Genomic DNA, 19,219 nt, shown 5'->3' with positions numbered 1-19,219 from the left:
ATAAGTAGCATTTGGGAACTAGGGTTTTAGAATTAGAATTTGTATTTCAAAAATAGTGTAAATTGAGTAGTAAACTATTTAAAATGTAAAATTCATGATAATTCCTTAAATCCGTGGATTTATTAGTGTCTATTTAGTAATGAATTTGAAAATTTGAAAATATTTTTGAATATAACAGATTCATGTTTTTATCCAATTTTTACTTATTTTGTATCCAATATCAATTAATTTACTCATAATATATGCATTCTCTATTGTAACTTATTGATTAGATTAATAATTACTAATTTCCATCCTTCATTAGAAATAAAGCCTAAATGCATGGGTTGAGCCTACAGAAATTAGAAATGCTTTTTCGTACTAATAATTGCTAGGTGCAATAGTAAGGTATGTTCTGTTTTAAGAGAAAATTATAAGTTTGAACCTTAAAATAACATTATTTAAAGGTAGGGACCTTAGCACCAAAGCCAATTTCACAAATCTCTCTAATATCAGTTTTAGATGTTCATCAAGGGTATGAAACTTGACTTGAAGATATTACTAAATTGGTTTCGAGAAACAACGAGGAAGTATGTAATGATATGCCTTTTTTTTGTCTTGTTATGTTTTTAATTTGTTATTAGATTCTAGTGAGTGATAATTTTCTTTATTTATCATACATATTAGTTATTCAACAATATTTTTAAGATTTTATTTTTCTAGAATTTTTTTATACTTTTGAGTTTTTTAATTTTTTATGTAGAATCAGGGTTAACTTGATAGAAAAATAAAATATGAGTACTAAAATTATTATTATAGAAACTAAAGATACCACTAAAAAGATATTTCTGAAACTTTAGTGACCCAATTATAATTTTTTAATTAAATAATTAAAACGAAAATTTAACCATAATTTAATCACTGTGGAATTACCAAAAGAAAAAGTAGACTCAAGCAAACCGGACCTTGTGCGAATATAATAAATTAAAAGGAAAAAACAAAAGGCAACGAGTAAGCAAGAGAAAAGCCTGAAAAAAAGGCAGCAAAAAAACCAATCGGATTTTCCCGCCTTACCCGCAAATTGTAGCGGCAACGATTATCACTGAAACCACACTGTTTTCCATTTCCAGATCTCGATCAATCGATCCCAAATTTAAAAAAATGGTGAAAGCTTCATCTTCAAAGAAACCACCCATTGCTGAAACCCCAGAAGCCACTGAGCGTAGAAGACTGAAGAAATTAGCTTTGAAGAACAACTTACTTTCCGACACACCGGCCGCCCCTAAATCTTACGTTCCTCTTAGCCCATCCAAACAAGTAATCAAACACCATGGCAGAGATATTCTCAGGAAATCTCAAAGGAAAAACCGTTTCCTCTTCTCTTTCCCCGGTCTTCTTGCTCCTATTTCTGGTGGCAAGATTGGTGAGCTCAAGAATTTGGGATCAAAAAACCCTATACTCTACCTTGATTTTCCTCAGGTTTTAAATTTTAAATTTTAAATTTTAATTTCAATTCATTTTCTTCTGATTTGCTTTAGAGTAGGAAAATCTAATGGTGGAATTTGTTTTTTTTGGGGGGGTTTTATAGGGTCAAATGAAGTTGTTTGGGACCATTGTGTATCCGAAGAATAGGTATTTGAGTTTGCTGTTCTCTCGTGGTGGAAAGAACGTTATGTGCGATGATTACTTTGACAACATGGTTCGTACTTTTTTTCATGCTTCGGGAGTATTGGCAAATCAGTGGTGTTTATTTATCACTAAGTTTCTTTCAATTCTTTCAACATGTGAGATGAATCGGGTTCTGAATGTGCAACGAATGTTTGCTCTTCTTTCCATAAAGCTCACATCCTATTATTTCGATGTTTGAACTTAAGAGTTGAGGTCAACGAGGCTTTGGTTGTGTTGGTAAAGGTTGAGGCTCTAGGAACTCGAGCGCCTAGGTTTGAGTCTCATCATTTTAAATTATGTTTGGGCTGGTTAGTTAGTTAGTTAGTTAGCTAGTTAGTTAGTTAGAGTTGAGTAACTTAGGAAAAGAAAAAACTTAAAGAGTTGAGACCTTCAGGTTACTAGTCCCTTCTAATTACCAGTGTTTTCTGGATATTAGGAGATGTTGATGTTATAAGTGATGTGGATGAATATTGGGTTGCAGGGCAATGCTAACATTGTCTCACAGTACAGATAACTAATTTGAACAATTTGATGCTCATTAGCACTTAATTCAATGTTCTTGTAACTGGACTGGAGGTTGAACTGATGGGGCTTTGGTTGGTTGATACTGTCTGATTTTTATCCCCTCATGATGAATAATATTAGGTATACAATGGAACTTTTAATTGGCTTTTATTCTTTCTTTTTGAATGTCATTTTTCATGGGGTTGCCAAATGTCAAAAAGGAAAAACTTAGTTGTGTTTGTTCTTTATTATTACTTTTTCTATATCCTTTACTACTTAGAGGAGATTATATGCTCTAATTTTGGTTACCTATAAACTATAGCCTTCCAGTTTTTACTTGGTTGGGTGCTTAGAATGCCATTGGGCTCAATATGTTAATGTTGTCTTCCATATAAAGGTTCCAGGTAGCTTGGATCTAACAATATATGGTTTTTCTTTTTCCTCACGAGTCATCATTAGTTCTTCGTATTTCCATGCTAGCAGCTATCCTATTAATTCTTCTCAACTATATATTTTGGAGCATGTTTCATTTTTTTTTTCTAAATCATCACTGCAATATGATATTTTTCAGATTGTATTCTCTGATGCATGGTGGATTGGAAAAAAAGATGAGAACCCAGATGAAGTGCGACTTGATTTTCCAAAGGAACTGTTTGAGGTTGTTTCTTTTGATAATAGTTTCTTATGTTTGAATGCTTATTTGCTCTAGAGTGTTTCTGTGACTTGCAGATAAGCTCCCTTATTAATCTTCATCAAAGTAAATTACTATTTCAGGGAGAGCAGATGGAATATGACTTTAAAGGTGGTGCTGGGGTGACATCTATTAACAAGCAAGGCATTCCAAGAACAGAAATGAAACAGGCTGATACGGAGTCCCTCGATACTGAGTCTGAAGATGCTTTATCAGATGATGAAACCAGCTTGAAAGTAAAGATGGAAGCGACACCAACTCGGCACTCTGCAAGAAATGCTGGAAAAAGATTCAAGTACACTTCTACATGTTTTGTTTTATTTTACATGCAATCTTTATTATTATTATTATTGTTGTTGTTGTTGTTGTTGTTTAAAGATGTCTGTAGTTATCCAATCCTTGTAGCTGTGGAATATAGGATTGTATCAATTCAGTATTAATTTATGCCTGTAGAACTGAGAACTGACTAGTATTTCTTTGGTTGATCCAATTGGTAGATTTTCTGTTAAGCAATTAATATGGAGGTAGTGGAACATAGAAATGATTTATTTCCTATGGAGCTTTACAGGATGGCTACATTTGTTCTCTTCTTATATGGTAATGTATTATAGTGACTGATTGCTAGACCAGAATACTATTATGATCTGTATGATAGAAGTGTCATGAACAATTCTATTGATTATTAATGCTAGAGCACATAGAACACATTTCTGGTCACATGAGGTTCCTGGGGATTGTCATGCACTTCTATTGACATTCTTCTAGTACCAATACCTAACTTTGTTGTCCATTTATTGAGGTCCTATTTGTGCTTCCCCTAGTCCATACTTTCTCTTTTGTAAATAAATCTATGTATTAAGCTTAAGAGTATCTAAGTAGCATTTATATATGTTTTACCAGTTTTGGAAGTTGAGTTCATCTTTGACTTCTCATGTTAATTTAGATTTGCTGAGGCTTCTTCCGAGGAAGACACTGTCAGAAGTGATGCTGAACCATCGGATGAAGAAGAAAAGAAAGTTGGCCTGAAACTTGATTTCAGCGACAATGATATCGTTGCAAATATCCTGATATAGCATATCTTGATTATTTTGTATTATCCAATTGCATATTCCTCTTGCCTCATTTCTGTAGGTTAGGAGGATGTATTTTAATTTTTTGTCTATTTATTTACATAAGTTATTCTACAGCATTTTTTTTTTGGCTCCTTAACTGATAGTTACAACCTATTACTTCTGCCCCTGTGGTCCTTGGTTCTGATGATTCAGAAGATAATCAGGTCTCCAAACAAATTCAAACTAACCTAATTCCAGTGACCAAGTTTAAAAAAACAACCCAGACAACCGTTACAGTGCCTAAATCTAAGGAAAATTCAAACACAAGTCATGGTTCACTTGTTCAAGCTACCATATCTACATTGTTTAAGAAAGCAGAAGAAAAGGTAAGGCAAAACAATCATTATTATGACAAGAGAAGTTGTGTTATTTAGTTTTACTTCATTGGGTACACTTTTTCTCCTCTTACCTGATTGTATGGCATGTTACTGGCTATGTAGTGAATTTGGAAGCATACCGAGAGGTTTTTGTGGTTAGTTGCATCATGGATTTTCTAATTTTATCTGTGCATGTTCTTAGGAATGTTTCCACTGTTTATCATGCGGACTTGACTGTTTATATTAATGATTTAGATCTAATTTTCTTATCGATCACATATTTCTCGTTTATTTAGATTTTAGATGGTCTGTATCCTTCCATGTGCTTGACATTTTTTATTACCTAAGCCTTCCACGGATTTTATTAAAAGCACAAGAAATTTCCTGCCTCTTTATTCAATCATTTGCTTGTAGACAAGCTTTGTTTTTGCATAACCATCCATAATCTTGCGCATCAATTTTTTTGGCTAGTGAGATAGTTAATCCCTTTAATTAGCAAAAAATGAAGAAGCATGAAAGTGTATGGGCCACTGTGCAGTGTATAGGTGAACCTCAAAAACAAATATATGAAACATGTTTTTGCATATATCAATTTTCTTTTGGGTACATAATCATACTTTCAAGTTCAACCATGTCAAATCAAACTTCTAATCAGGTGAAAAATTGATTTGTGATTATCAAAGTTGCATGAGTTTATGTAAGAAGTATGTAGGTGACACCATGCTTTCAAGTTCAACCATCCTTTCACTTCTTTTGGGTACATAATCGTACTTTCAAGTTCAGCCATGCCTAATCAAAGTTCTAGTCTAGTAAGGTGAAAAGTTGAATTTTGTAGTTGTTGAAATTGCATGAGTTTATGTCAAGCATTGCTTGCCATGATATTAATGATGTTAGTATTTTGTGCGTGCTTTACGTGTAAAATTCTGGTTGGAGATTTGCATAGGCATTCTTATACCTTTCCTCCTCCCTTTGGGTTAGCAGCATTACTTCAAAGAATAGAATCAACTCTCTCTCTCTCTCTCTCCCCCTCCCTTTCCTTGTAGGTTTCTATCTTGAGCATAATAATTGTTACTGCCCATGACTTTATGCCATGTTGCTATAAGAATTTGCCTCTACTCCATGAAGTTAATTGCTTTGTTCCTAGAGTAATGCTAAAGTAGAAATATTTCACCTTAAGTTTAAACAATGTAGTTGAGATATGCCAAGCAATGCTGTCTCAATCCTAATAGGCCCTTTCTGATTTCCTTGATAGGTAATGGATCATGCATTTATTTTTGCCACTGAGTTGTATAATTACTCTCTGGGAAGTTGGTTTGGCCGTAAGTGTATTTTTCAATATTAAAAGTTCTTATGTACTAATAATATTGCTTTAATTCCTGAAGGGACCAAGAAGTTCAGATAAATCTTCTCCCTCAAAAGGTTGCAGTTATTCCTGCTTTCTTATTATAAAATATTGTGAAAGATTATTAATATTTCTGATTTTTAACCCTGTTGTGCACTTTCCATCTAGTTTCTGGCAAGAAGTCGCAGTGTAAGAATTCAGAAAAGAAGGTTGGTCAGGTTAAATTGAGCTTGGATAAGGTTTTGTTTCTCCGATTTCTGTAAAACATTTATATTTTCCAACTTTTTGCCTGTCGTTTAACCGTATGAAAATTTTGGGAAATTATTGTAGTTGAAGGTAGTAACTGACAAGCAGCATCTGCTTTTGATGTCGCAGAATGATGGATCTAGTAAAAAGGGAAAAGTAATTAAAGGAAGAACCAGTGGTAATAATCTCTTTTCCTTTCTTGCTTCATATTGATGCATGCATGTGCAATAGACTGATGTACTCTCAATGAGAAAGTACAAGAGTCTAATGTAAGTTGTCATGACTTTTCACCATGGACCATTAGTACCTATTCATGTAAACTGGAGGGGACTGTACATATCATTTTCATAGAATCTATCATTTGAATGAGTGAAAAAGGAGGGCATGGTTTGGGTCAGGCTTCGAATCTATTGCCTGTGGCTGAAGTGTTGATTATGGAGAAGGGTGAAGCATTGTCAGCTGTTGGATGTAATGCTTTATTTATAAGGTTCAGAAAAACGTGTTTTAGTTCTGTAATGAGGTCCATGCGTATGAGTTTCAACTATCTCAGCTAGTGCACATAACCATCCTCTGTTTTGGTCAACGCTTTGTAAACATAAAGCGTGTATTACACTAGGAACTACAGTGATGATAATTCTCATTTTGTTTGCTTGATTGACTGACAGTTAGCTGACCTTTATGAAAGGGTACTGAAAGGTATATTAGGTTCCATACTTTGGTTGTTTGATTTTATGAATTTGTTCATATACCTTTCCTAATTGAATAAGATCATCTAGTTATTTATTATCATGAAAAATGTCATTAATACCCTGAAAGGCAGAATAACTTTTTACTGCTGGCTGCTTTCCCTTTTTGGCCTTTGTGCATATGCTTTGTATTTTATCCTCAGCTTCAAGAACTTTGGTAAGAAGTATGGGGTTCATTTTGCTATCAATTTGCAGTTGAACAAGTAGGTTATATAGAATAAATCTTTGTTACTTGGATGTGAGTGTGGATACAAGTATATGTTGGACTCAGGTATGTTTGAATTTTTTCTAAGTTTTTAATGTATTTTGTGGGTCGTTGGAGGGTCATATTCTCATGTCCATGTTTGAACATGGCTATTGGATACGGGTACTTCAAAAGAAAAATGAAGAGTCGGAACAATATAGGAATAAATTGTTGTGCAAAAATTATGTACTTCATCTCACAAAATTTAGCTTCAAGTTTGCATTTTCCTATGGTTTTCAGAACTTATTCAAAGCGCTAGTTTATCTCTTTTTTACTTTTAATTACCTTTGGCATATTCTTTTTTGGTTAAGAATTTTGATGGAGTCTTCTTTAAAATTGCAGGAGCAGGAACCAAAAGAAAGAAGGAAGAATCTGAGGTATCATGTCTGTATTTTAAAATTCCAGTGTTTCTTATGAAGTACTTTCTTTTTGCATCAACTAAACCATGTACTAGGATAGTAGTGTCATAATCATTCTCCTGATCTCAAACATATTATCTAATGTCATTTTCACATTTCCTTATTTTCATGTTGCCCCTTAGAATCGGATAAAACTCACTAACCTTATGAGACACTACCAATTTACTTGCGCCTGCTGACAAATCATGTTTGGTTTTAAAGTTGAAGTAAATTTGTAATAACTTTGTGCACATTTTTATGTTTTTTGTAATATGATTTACTGCTCAAAAAAATTATAATAACTTTGAGGGACCTACAGCATCAATCAGTTACTGTTGTTGTGTTGAGTTTATGAAATGGTTTTCAAATTTATCAAATTTAGATTCCATCTTTGTTCTCTTGCGATGAGATTTTCCTGTCTAAGCAATTATAGATAAACTTTTACAAATGGAAGCATTTGTAATCTCATCAATGCGAAGAAAAAGATTTGTAGAATTTTCACCATTATATAGAGAGTTGTTTGGTGACATTGATAACTTTGAGGGACCTTTTTCCTTCGAATGTTGGCTACTATTGTCGAACCACTTATTCCTTTGTGTTGTTTTGATTTTGCCTTCTCTCTTACACTTTTCAATCCATGCATAAAGTTCAGAATACAGAAATCCCTTTTCTTGTAACATGGATTAAGGACCTATCTATGTCGAAATACTTTCATATTTTATGTAGTTTTGATTGTGAATGTGATCCTTTGCAATGCCTTTTTTTTTCTTTATTCTTCAATGTGGTTAATACTGCAAACAAACTTTGTAGGTCGAAGATGACATTGAAGAAATCTCTAGCACATCACAGGTGAGACTTCTTTTTCAGCTTTTACCATAGTTGTGCAAAATAAGCTATGTTATCCAAACTCTTAATCTTCCTTAAAATACCCGACACGTATTCAGACATGGGTCTGGGGTGGGTTATACCCATATTGGACACATACCTTTATCCTGACACTCACCATTGGGTCCGGTTAACATAAGAACAAAAAAGAAAATCCTAAAAAGGCCTTTCTACCCATGCCTAGCTCCAGCCTAAGCATCGGAAATGGGATGTCTGTTGTCCATGATACTGATTTATTCTTGTTTATCTTATTTAGGATACTAATGGAAGTGATGAAGATTGGACAACATAAAATTATATTACCACTATGGTAAATATAAGGAATAACAAAAGCAAAATCAAGCAAGACACTTACTGAAGTGATTAAGGAACAACAATGAGAAAAATCGACAAACTATGACAATGACGGTATGTTTTCTGAGGGGATCAGATTTTCAATTGATATGTAAAATTAGTCAGTTATGTTAGAAGTTTAGATTTTTACATTGAGTACATTTGTCATTAGTCCTTCACTTGGTTGCTTATATCAAATAGAAAAAAGGGTAGCCTTTAGGAGAAACATAATAGTAACTTATCATGTTAAATTATGTTACTTCTGTCAATCAACTTGAACTCAGGATAGCTATTTCTCGAATCTTAGTAAAAGGCTGAACTTAATATCTCACTTTTTATATTTCATGAAAAAAAACACCATTTGGAAGTGGAGGGTTTCTTCAAACAAGGAGTCGGGTCAAGTATCCAATAAAATGATTTCTCTTGCTTAAGTGGTTGTTATCTGTTAAGAGATAGCAAGGATTGGATCTCAGTATCTGTTACTATTACTATTATTATTCATTCTCAAGCTGTGGATATATATATATAATCCATTAGCTTGTAAATGAATTGACCTTCAAATTTCAATGAATTATTCATTGTTTGTGTACGTTTGTTTAGTTCTAAGTTTGACTTGAATTCAAAATTGTGCTCTAGTTAATTTAAAATTAGATGTTGAGTTTATTTGTTTGAACTAAACATGTATATTAGTTTTAGATGATATTAAAATTATAAGCACAACGTATACATACATATTGCATATATTGCCGGATATTAGTAGTGCACGAAAATATATATATTGATTTTAAATGAAAAATCCCAACATCTTCTTTAATATTCCTTTAAATTATGTTTTTAGCTACTGCTGAATACAAAAGCTATATTCTTTAAAGCTGGAAATGGTTTGGTTTGATTTAAATTTGCAAAAGAAAATACAAGTGTAGGTGAATGTATGGTTTTCTAGTTTTAAATATTTTACACTGTAAATAATAATAAATGAAGTTCAGTTTAATTCAAATAATTTTAATTTGAGAGGAATGACTTCAAACCTTATTAAAATTAAATCTAGTTTTTCAAGATCCTTGAATATCCAACTTTGGTTCTTCCCCATCCATATTTATTTTGTGGGTTCAAGTCTACGTGTGAACATTGCCTGAATACATTCCATGTTTCGATCTTATTGTGCTTTATATTATTTTGTTATAATTATAATTGCTCGTACATGTATTATTTATTATGATTATACTATATCAATATTTACCTGTAATTGTATTCGTAAAAAACAAACAAACAAACATAGAGAGATTCATTGATGATATCAGGAAATGAGCCAAACTTTCAGTATAACTTCAATTGAAAAACCTAGCGACACTAAGTATTTTACGTATCACACATGCTAGAACAAAGACCGTATGAACTAACTATATGTCACTTTTCATTCATTCATTCACCTATAACATACATCACAATCCTTTGATACCCGATGATTCATCACTCGTCGTACTTCATTTTGTCGTGCCAACAATACCAGCAGAAAAAGAAAACGCGGAGAAATAACATGCACATAACATACAAAATTATAAATAATTGACGATGCTGTTTTACGTGCCTAGGGTAACCATCTATAGATTTTGTACGAATGCATTCAACTTTTTGAGTTCAAGAAATTATCGACCCTAGCGTTTGTTGCCCTCGAGAGAAATTTCATGCAAATTGGTGGTTGAACCCCGGCTAGAGCGAGTATTGAACTTGGCAAAGTCCATATACCGTCACCACAGATCAAACCGGAGGCAACTGCTGGTGCAAACGCAGCGGCCTTTTCTTTGTTTAACTTTTCCCAAACGAACAAAATCAAACTTCCGACACACATGTCAATGGCAAAGTACGGGCCGAGGTAAAAAGGTATTGCCATTGCCATCGGAAGTGGAATGCAGGATCCCCATTTCTTACCCAGCATATCTTTAATGGAGTTTATTAGAATGGCTGCACCGAAGAACACGTAACATAACAAGAGGCAGTCTTTCGGCAAAGCAGAGAAGCCTTGCACTCCCAGTACAGACATGTTGCGATAAACAATTCCGAAAGGAGCGGCATATTGACTGCCGGGAAGTCCAAGGTCATCGAATGCGTTGTAGAACAGCCAGAAGACACAAGGCGAAACTATGCAGCCCATGGCTGTGCCAATCACTTGGCTAACAAACATGGACCTAGGAGAAGCAAGGGTCAAGTAACCGGTCTTAAAATCCTGCATTAGGTCAGAAGCTGTTGCAACAATGTTCATCATTACACCACATGCTATGAGACCTGCAAGGACACCACCATTTGGACCAGCCCAAGCTCCAATCGTAAAGATTGCTAGCTTACCATAGGTCGAAGCAAGGGACCAATCGGTCAATCCAGTTCCATATGCATTGCAAAAAGCCAATGTTGGTGCAAAGATGTAAATGACCAATACGTAATACCATTTGAGTTCAGGAAAGATGAATGGAAGAACTATGGTGGAGATGCTAGCAATTGTTACATAACCTGCAACAGAAAACCATGTAGGAATTTGGTCTTTTAGAAAGAGTTGGATTCGGCGCTGGTCATCGTATGATAGCTTGTCTGAGGTATCAGAAGAATGCTGATTTGCAACGGGGAGAGATTGTTGTCCTCGAAATTGATAAAACAAGCCTGTGAGGGTTCTAGTAAACACCTTGACAAAGTTGTATAGCCCATCACCTAGGATCAAGGCTATGGCAATGAACACCTGGATTTAAGGAATAACGAATCTTGAGATCGATGTTACCATGTCGGGAAACTATAGTTTCGTTGGTCTCAATGGAAACTAACCTGGTAACCTTGTAGGCCGTGCATATTTTTTTTGGGAAGATCTGCATTAAACCAATCACCCTTTCTATTTTCAATGAGAGGCCACATTAGACCCCATGAAAGTATTCCTCCAAGCAGCACTGATATGTTTATTATGTAGGGGCAAATCATCCCTACTCCAACATATGTTGCTGAGAAATCGAAGAAAAACCTGAAATATTAGCAAACAAGTCGCTTAGTACTCGTTTTCGAGTTCACTAAGGGAAGAAATTGAACTGATTCTACGCACATGTTTTCGTATGCTTTAAGCCCAAACGTAGGGAAGCTAATAAATCCACAACCGTCTCCAGCAGTGTAAAACCATTGAAAGAAACCCCATAAAAAGCTGAAAGAAAAGAACTTCCCCAATGTTTTCACTTGCTTCCTACAAGTAAAAAACATGAAAAGATTAGAACGTATAAACATCGTAATCGTCAGCTTTAATTAGAAACCGCAACTATGATAACAATTTTTACCTTGCTAGCTTAGCTCCTTGAGGAGTATGGAAGCTATTGATGAGATGTGCAGTTGCAGTACCACTCGGATATGTCAACTTGAAGTCTATGATCATGATCTGAGAAAAACAAGAGGGCAAAAAAGTTGGTAATGGAAGTTAACATAGGCAAAAAGAACCTTTCCTTGAAAGAATATCATTTCATTATTAGCTCAACGATTTCAAATCCTATATATAAACATAATGTTTATATTATTATAGACACAATATATTTAGAAAGTGGGATTTCTATGTCCATTCAACTTCAATACAGGGGCAAAGCAGAGTGTACCTTCCGAAGAGGCACCACTGAGAAGAGACCGAGAAAGCTAACAACAAAGAGGAAGCCAATAATCCATCCGAGTGACGGATTCTTGAAACCGCCGTTATCCCCAGATTGCTTTGCGACACGTTCGCTCATTCCGAAGAGGTAACTCCCGAATCCCCCTGTTTGTCAGCAGGTAAAAGTAAGTAAAAGCTTCTGCAAACCAGTTGAGGTTGTAGTTTAACCAAAATGAATGCAGAGGTTATCTTCAATCAATCATAAACACAGCATACTTTACAAAAATTTTCAATTTAAAACATGTACTGCAACCACAAGTTTTATGCGGTAAATGAAATTTGTTATGTAATTACATGATGTTATCTTTCAATCAATTATAAACACAACATGCTTTACAAAATTTTCAGTTCAAAGCATGTACTGCAACCACAAGTTTCATGCTTTAGATTACAGCATAGCATTTTTGTGGTTTTGATTCTGGGTCTTACATGAATAGTGTATCACACAATTCCATGTCAAACATGAGAGAGTGATTTCATAATAGTAAATCACCCATGGAACTCGTTCATTTCATAGCTTTCAATGATCTATGGTCATCTTCAAAGTAGTAGATATGTTTTTTTGAAGGACTAGACCATGGGTTGAACAGTCAAACTTGGACTAGATAATTCTACCTTGGGCTAGTCTGATTTAAATTTAAAATAAATAATTAAAATATGTTTATTTAATTTCAATTTTAAATAAATATAAATATAAACATAAAAAATTAATATTTTTATAATATTTGAATAGTGAAAATGAATCATTAAGTCGGGTTGGGCCACCACTCACCTTAGCTCATGAACAGATATAAAACCTTTTAAATATATAAAAGAAAAAAAAATTAACATACATGTTTTTAACACTCACACCAGCTTCGTTGAGCATTCATTCAGTAATGTTTAATATAGCACATGTCCCTATTTCAAGAAAGAAATATTTAATGACAATTAGATGAATCCATGAATAAACCATTGTTAAAAGGAGACATTTATGTTGGCAAAAAAAACCCAATCAGCCAGGTACAGGGGGAATATATAATATTCAACTTGATTCAGAACGAGATAGATAGGTTTTTTACTGAGGTTTTTGAGGTTCAGAGGCAGTTTTAAATAAAATTTAATTCCATTGTAGAATGGGTTAACACTATAAAGTAATTGTAATTATTTCCTAAATTATAATTACATCTTTAAGAAAATAAAAAATCCTACCTAATTACTGACATAAAATTTTCAATTCTCAACTCCTATAAAATTAAATAATATATTTGAGATTATCTAATTATACTCGATTTAATGAGACATACCAACTACAATTACTATCTAAATATATATAGGTATCTAATTACAAATAATTAGATCAAAATAATCAAGTTCAATTACTAAATAACTTCACAAACAAAAATTTTTCTATCCTTATACTACGGGTCTCTATTATAGAATCTTTTTAAAAAAATTAAACCAAAGTAATGATTAGCATAAATAACATGATAATCATCCAATGAGAACATGGGCAGTTCAAAGCTATGTAAAGATTAATATGAAAACACTGTGTCAGCGTGAGTTTAGCAAATGTGAAAAGGTGTAAAAGCAATGGAGACATCAGGCAGCTATAAATATAAAATTAAAAATTCCTAAAAGGGGTTCCCACTTTAAAATGGTCTAAAAAGTCTGTATCATTGACTTATTGACTTTATTCAGTATTCCGAAACACGCCTAACGACTTCGATCTCAATCTCATCTCAGCGTATCATTAGTCCCTTCCCCAAAGCAAGAACTTGGCCTCACTCACTGTCACTCACCCATCCGTCGCCTTTACAAAATATCCTCTAATAAAGTTGAATTAATAATTTTAAAAAATTAAAGCAACAATGTTTTAAAAGAAAAAGGGTTAATAACTTTTTTGCCCCTCTAACTTTACTAAAAAAATCATTTAAACCCTCTATTTATTTTTTTATCTCTTTTAACATTTGAACTTGCTTTTTTTTTATAATCAAATTACCCTAAATGGATGAAAATATTAACATTTATTAACTTTACTGACAATGTATAAACACAGATTGTCACGTAAATGATACATAAACATTTAATTAAACTTTAAAATTTTAAAAATATAAAATATATATTTTTATAATTTAATAATTTTAAATTTTAAAAATTAATTAATTATTGATGTGTTATCTACGTGACACGTGTATGCAATGTCAACAAAGTTAAATAATAATAATTTTTCAGTATTTGACAAAAATTACAAGTGTAAGAGTTAAAAATGTGAAAAATTAAATGAAGAATTAAAATGATCTTTTGTAAATTTGAAACACCAATTAAGTAATTATAAAAAAATTAAAGTAACAATGCATACCACTAATCCAATAAATTAATTAAAATATATTTTAAGAAAACGGTTAATAACATATTAAATTAATAAGTGAAATTATATTATTTAGCTAAACTCAGTCAACAAGTGACAAGTCCAACACTATTCAGTGGGAAAGACATGATACAGCCTTGACTTTTCAAAATGGTAAATTCATTATATGGTCCTTTCGAAATTTATGAAATCACAAGTTAATATAATAATAAAATTACATTTTATCCTCTAAAAATACAATATTCATTTTAACCACTAATCCAATTTTATAAAAATTAAATTAAAACTCAATCCACGACAATTCACCACTATTAGGAGAAGACAATAACACAAGCAAAAAGTCTTGGTCTTCCAAAATAATACTTAAATTCATTATGTAATTTATACTATTATTTAAGCATTTTGTTGAGTTAATATCACAATAACACAAGCAAAAGTCTTGGTCTTCCAAAATAATACTTAAATTCATTATGTAATTTATACTATTATTTAAGCATTTTGTTGAGTTAATATCACTCTCAATCATATCACTATTTTAGTTATTAAATTTCAAAAATATTTTTATAATTAAAATAAGTTATATTATTCGAGGTTACTTTAAACTTTTCTATTTAAAAAATGAATAATATGCAAATGGTGAGATTTGAACCCAAATCAATTATATTAATAAAACATTTTATTTACTACTCAACTAAAGCTTTATTTTGAATTTTTTTATATTTTAATTTTAATTTTAATCATACACACTTTATTACTTCCATCAATTGTATATAATGAATTTGATTGAATTGGTATCGAAATTAACTTGACACCAACTCAATATTAATAACAATGCAATGATAAACAATTAAATTTATTTTTTAATTTTAATACCATACATATTTCATGTATAATTATGATTAATTAATTTTAAGCGTATGTTCCTTTATTTATTATATATTATTTTTAAACATGTATTTGTGTTTTATATTTGTGTTTACCACACGACATAATATTTTTAATCCTTTAAATTTTATGAAATACAAATTAATAAAATAAAAATTTATGAAAGTGAATTACTTGTAAAGCAACGAATTTCCGAAACAAATTTAGGGCAAATTTAATTAATGTAATAGTCAAATTAAAATTAATAAATGAAATATAATGTATGGGTAAAAGTGACCGTCGGAATAAATTTTATTTTATATATCAATTAATATTTATTAATTACAGAAATTTATTTTATTATATTATAATAAAATATAGATTGCTATTATATATTTAAATAAATTTCTCAATTTGAAAAAAGAAAAGTTAAAACGGTAAACAAAGTCGTAATTTTATACCAAACTCAATTGACCCTCGTTCCTAATTCTGCTCTTAGCCCTATACTTTTCAGAATTCTAAAATTTAATCCCTCTGTTTTAGTTTTATGAATTTAATCTTGTTATTTGTCCAGTTTAAAAATTAAAATCCCATAGACTGTATTTAATTTTGAAAAAACTTTGAATATTAAAATAATACATATTCAAATTTAATAAAAATACATTTTGAAGTTTAAATTTCCAAAACTAAATTTTCGGAAATGAAAGCAGAGGATTAAATATTAAAAATCTGAAGAGTATAGGGATTTGTGGTTAGAATTAAACCTTCCCTAAATTTTTGCTTTAGATTCATGAATGGGGCAGTTTTTACTCAGTGATCTGATTTGTAGAACAAATTGGGGGATCATATCACAGTAATTCTTTCAGAGCATAACAAAAATCAAGAGGAAAGTTCAAAAAAAAACATACCGCTAAAGGCGATGCCGGAGGAGGCGACGACGCAGGTTTGAATCACGGTGTTTTCTTGGCGGGTAAAGGGCTGTCTGAGCAAACCGGATTTTGAGAGCAATTTAGTCCACGTCTTGACGAAGAAAAACCCTAACAATCCAGCCGAGACGTTGAGGGAAGGGATGATTCCGGTTGTTAAATTCAACTTCATTACTATGAAAGTAAACAATATGCTCAACACGAAGCTCACGGCGAACGCCCTCATCGTCAGTTGTTTCTTCCATGGCGGTACTTCCCTGTTCTCAAAGATTTGTTCCACCGACATCTCGTGCTCAGCTCCATTGTTACTGCTCTTGCGACCGCCATGTTCTTCTTCTTCTTCATGGTTGAATCCATTATCTACCTTATCTTCATCTCTTCCAAGCCCATCCATTTGCCTACTTTTCTTTTTTGGTAAAATTATAGGAATCTTATAAGTTTTATCCTTATAAATTGAAATGAATCTCCATTATTAAAAGTAGGTTGGTTTTTATAGGAAAAAGTGTTTGGCAGACAGGAAAAAACTAAACTTCGAAAAAAGATCACACGGAAAGTTAAATTATTAAAATATAGGAATAACATAAATATATTTACATATATTAAATTTTTAAATATTGATTTTTCCATTTCTATTAATACTTAAATTTATATTTTTTATCAAATCATCATAAAATAATAAAAATTAACATTTTTAATTTTGAATATCAAAATAAAATTTTACCATATTTAAATTTTATAATTTTAAAATAGATTAAAATATAATTTTATTTTAAGCACGAAAACCCTTACTTATCCCTATTAAAATATTATTTTCCGATCAAACTGATCTAATCTAATTTAATTCTAAATCAATATTTTTAGCATCATAAGATGTAAGCAATCAGGGTATAAATATATTTTTAATCATATATTGAATTGTGTATAATTTATTTTATGTTAATATAAGGTTATTTTCGTACTTTCACATTAATAAAAACACTTTTAATATAAGTTGTCACTATCAACTTTTGTCTCCTAATTTAAAGAAGAGCTTCAATGGAGTTCTTTAAATGTTATTATTTTAATTTTTTAATAATTTATTAATTGTTGGTTTGCTAACAAGTGGGTCAATGTTAAATCTCCGAACGGCGTGAACGTGCGGATATAAAACACACATAACTTTTTACTCTTTTTATTATTTTGGGCAAATGATGTAAAGGTCTCAATGTCTCATTCCACGCACTCTTCAAATGATTTGACATAAATATCGATTTTAATATTTTTTAGGCTCGGCTTATGACTAAACCTTTGAATTTTACCTCTTAATACCGCTTTTAGCGTATGGTTAAATTATCATTTTGATATTTATATTTTTTTATCAGTTTAGACAATGTATTTTTATTTTTATATCCTGTTATCTCAATAAAATTTTCATTAAAAAATAAATATACTAATGACGCGCTGTCATGCCTCAAAAATTTTAAAAATACTTAAATTTTTAATATTATTAAAATAAAAATCATAAAAATCTCAATTTTTTATATTTTTAAGGAATTTAGAATTTTTTAAGCACAAAATGCCATAGAAATCTTAAAACCATTTTCATAAAATTCAATTTTTTAAAGAAACCCTAAAATTCCAAACAAACAAATTTTTAAATTTTTCGAAGTTTTTGCATATTTATACTTTTAAATTTTTATAATTTTCAAAATAGATTATTGATATTTTATTTTTATTTTATAATTTTCGAGAGATTTTAGGTGACTTTTTAAAAATATATATGATTTTTTAGGACTTTTAATGGTTTTTAGTTTTTTATATTTTAAAATTTTTAATGAAATTTGGGTGGAGGCAACGAGGATTACAGGATTAAAATACAATGGCAAAAATAAAAAACAGTACAAGTACTAATGTGATAGTTTAGCTATAACACATGGCCAAAAAGAGATATTAGGTTTTATGGTTTAAATTTTAATTTTATTGCGAGCTAACAACACTTACGAGACCTAAACCCACAAGTTCAGAACTCTGTGAGCCCATGACCTCACAAGGCCAGGTCCCCGCAAGCTCACACCAGGGGACTATACCCTTGACATGGATAGGATGTCTGCCATTTGTACACCACAAGTACTTATTTGTCCTAACATGACAATTCGTACTTACGACGATAGGATATCAATAGGTTGGCTAGGCTATTGTGAGTCTACAAATAATATGGGGACGACACACAAAGTCTAATAACCCTTTTAAGACCCACAAACATCTTAGGGTATTCTCGATAATCTCTTTCCCTCTTCTATCCAACAATAATTATCATAAGGAGTCTATATTCTAATAATTTGCAATTTTTTATCCACTAGATGAACTATCACAAACGATCACATCACTGATTTTGTATCAACAATTGGTGTGGTGAGTGTGTTCCAACCTTCAAAACTAAAAACAATGGCTTAGCCCAATACTCAAAACATCACAAGCTTCCCCTAGCAACCAAAATTTCCATAGTTAGATAGAACTCTGGCTAACAACACTAGATTCTCACAGGCCATTCACTCAACAATAATATCATCTTGAGTATGACCACTCTCTAGGATACTACAACCCTTATTTTGGATACCCCTCCCCAGCTAAGGGACTTCAAGTCCCAAATCAAAACTCTAATCTCCGATAGGGCCTACACCTTCACAATCTACAACAACAATTCTAAAAATAACAATATATATGCGACCACGACCATTAACGACAAATGCTCCTCAAATAATGAATAAGGGAGTTGATGGTCACTCAACGAGCCTCCTATTAGCAGTGACAAGCAGGTGGTAAAGATGTCATGACTCTGGTGTTTAACTAAAAGCAATGACAACCAATTCGTAGACCAACATGCCCATGAAATGAAGATGGGTGTGTTCTTCAAATGGTTTCTTGCTAAAGAAAATACCTAGATAGCAAGATGAATGAGCTAAGGTAAGCA

The 19,219-nt window shown here is 31.9% G+C and overlaps 2 protein-coding genes across 2 annotated transcripts; one reads left to right on the top strand and one right to left on the bottom strand.

Moving 5' to 3' along the window:
• The first annotated feature begins 973 nt into the window (after positions 1-973).
• Positions 974-8,796, top strand: LOC105792713 (DNA-binding protein RHL1). The gene is made up of 12 exons (XM_012621444.2): positions 974-1,458; positions 1,568-1,678; positions 2,723-2,809; positions 2,926-3,137; positions 3,786-3,901; positions 4,063-4,280; positions 5,654-5,690; positions 5,782-5,831; positions 5,989-6,037; positions 7,192-7,226; positions 8,058-8,096; positions 8,389-8,796. The coding sequence occupies exons 1-12, from the start codon at positions 1,141-1,143 to the stop codon at positions 8,422-8,424; spliced, it is 1,308 nt and encodes a 435-aa protein (XP_012476898.1). The 5' UTR covers positions 974-1,140; the 3' UTR covers positions 8,425-8,796.
• A 964-nt stretch (positions 8,797-9,760) lies between these two features.
• Positions 9,761-16,790, bottom strand: LOC105792710 (probable metal-nicotianamine transporter YSL5). The gene is made up of 6 exons (XM_012621436.2): positions 16,252-16,790; positions 12,080-12,234; positions 11,771-11,868; positions 11,545-11,679; positions 11,277-11,466; positions 9,761-11,193 (listed from the first exon to the last, which is right to left on the bottom strand). Exons 1-6 carry the CDS (start codon positions 16,661-16,663, stop codon positions 10,090-10,092), a joined length of 2,094 nt encoding a protein of 697 aa, XP_012476890.1. The 5' UTR covers positions 16,664-16,790; the 3' UTR covers positions 9,761-10,089.
• Between the last annotated feature and the right edge of the window lie 2,429 nt (positions 16,791-19,219).

Source organism: Gossypium raimondii, chromosome 8 (genome assembly GCF_025698545.1).
Source record: "Gossypium raimondii isolate GPD5lz chromosome 8, ASM2569854v1, whole genome shotgun sequence".
NCBI lineage: Eukaryota > Viridiplantae > Streptophyta > Magnoliopsida > Malvales > Malvaceae > Gossypium > Gossypium raimondii.
The sequence above is the reverse complement of the archived record's forward strand: the minus strand, read 5'-3'. Positions and strand labels throughout refer to the sequence as shown.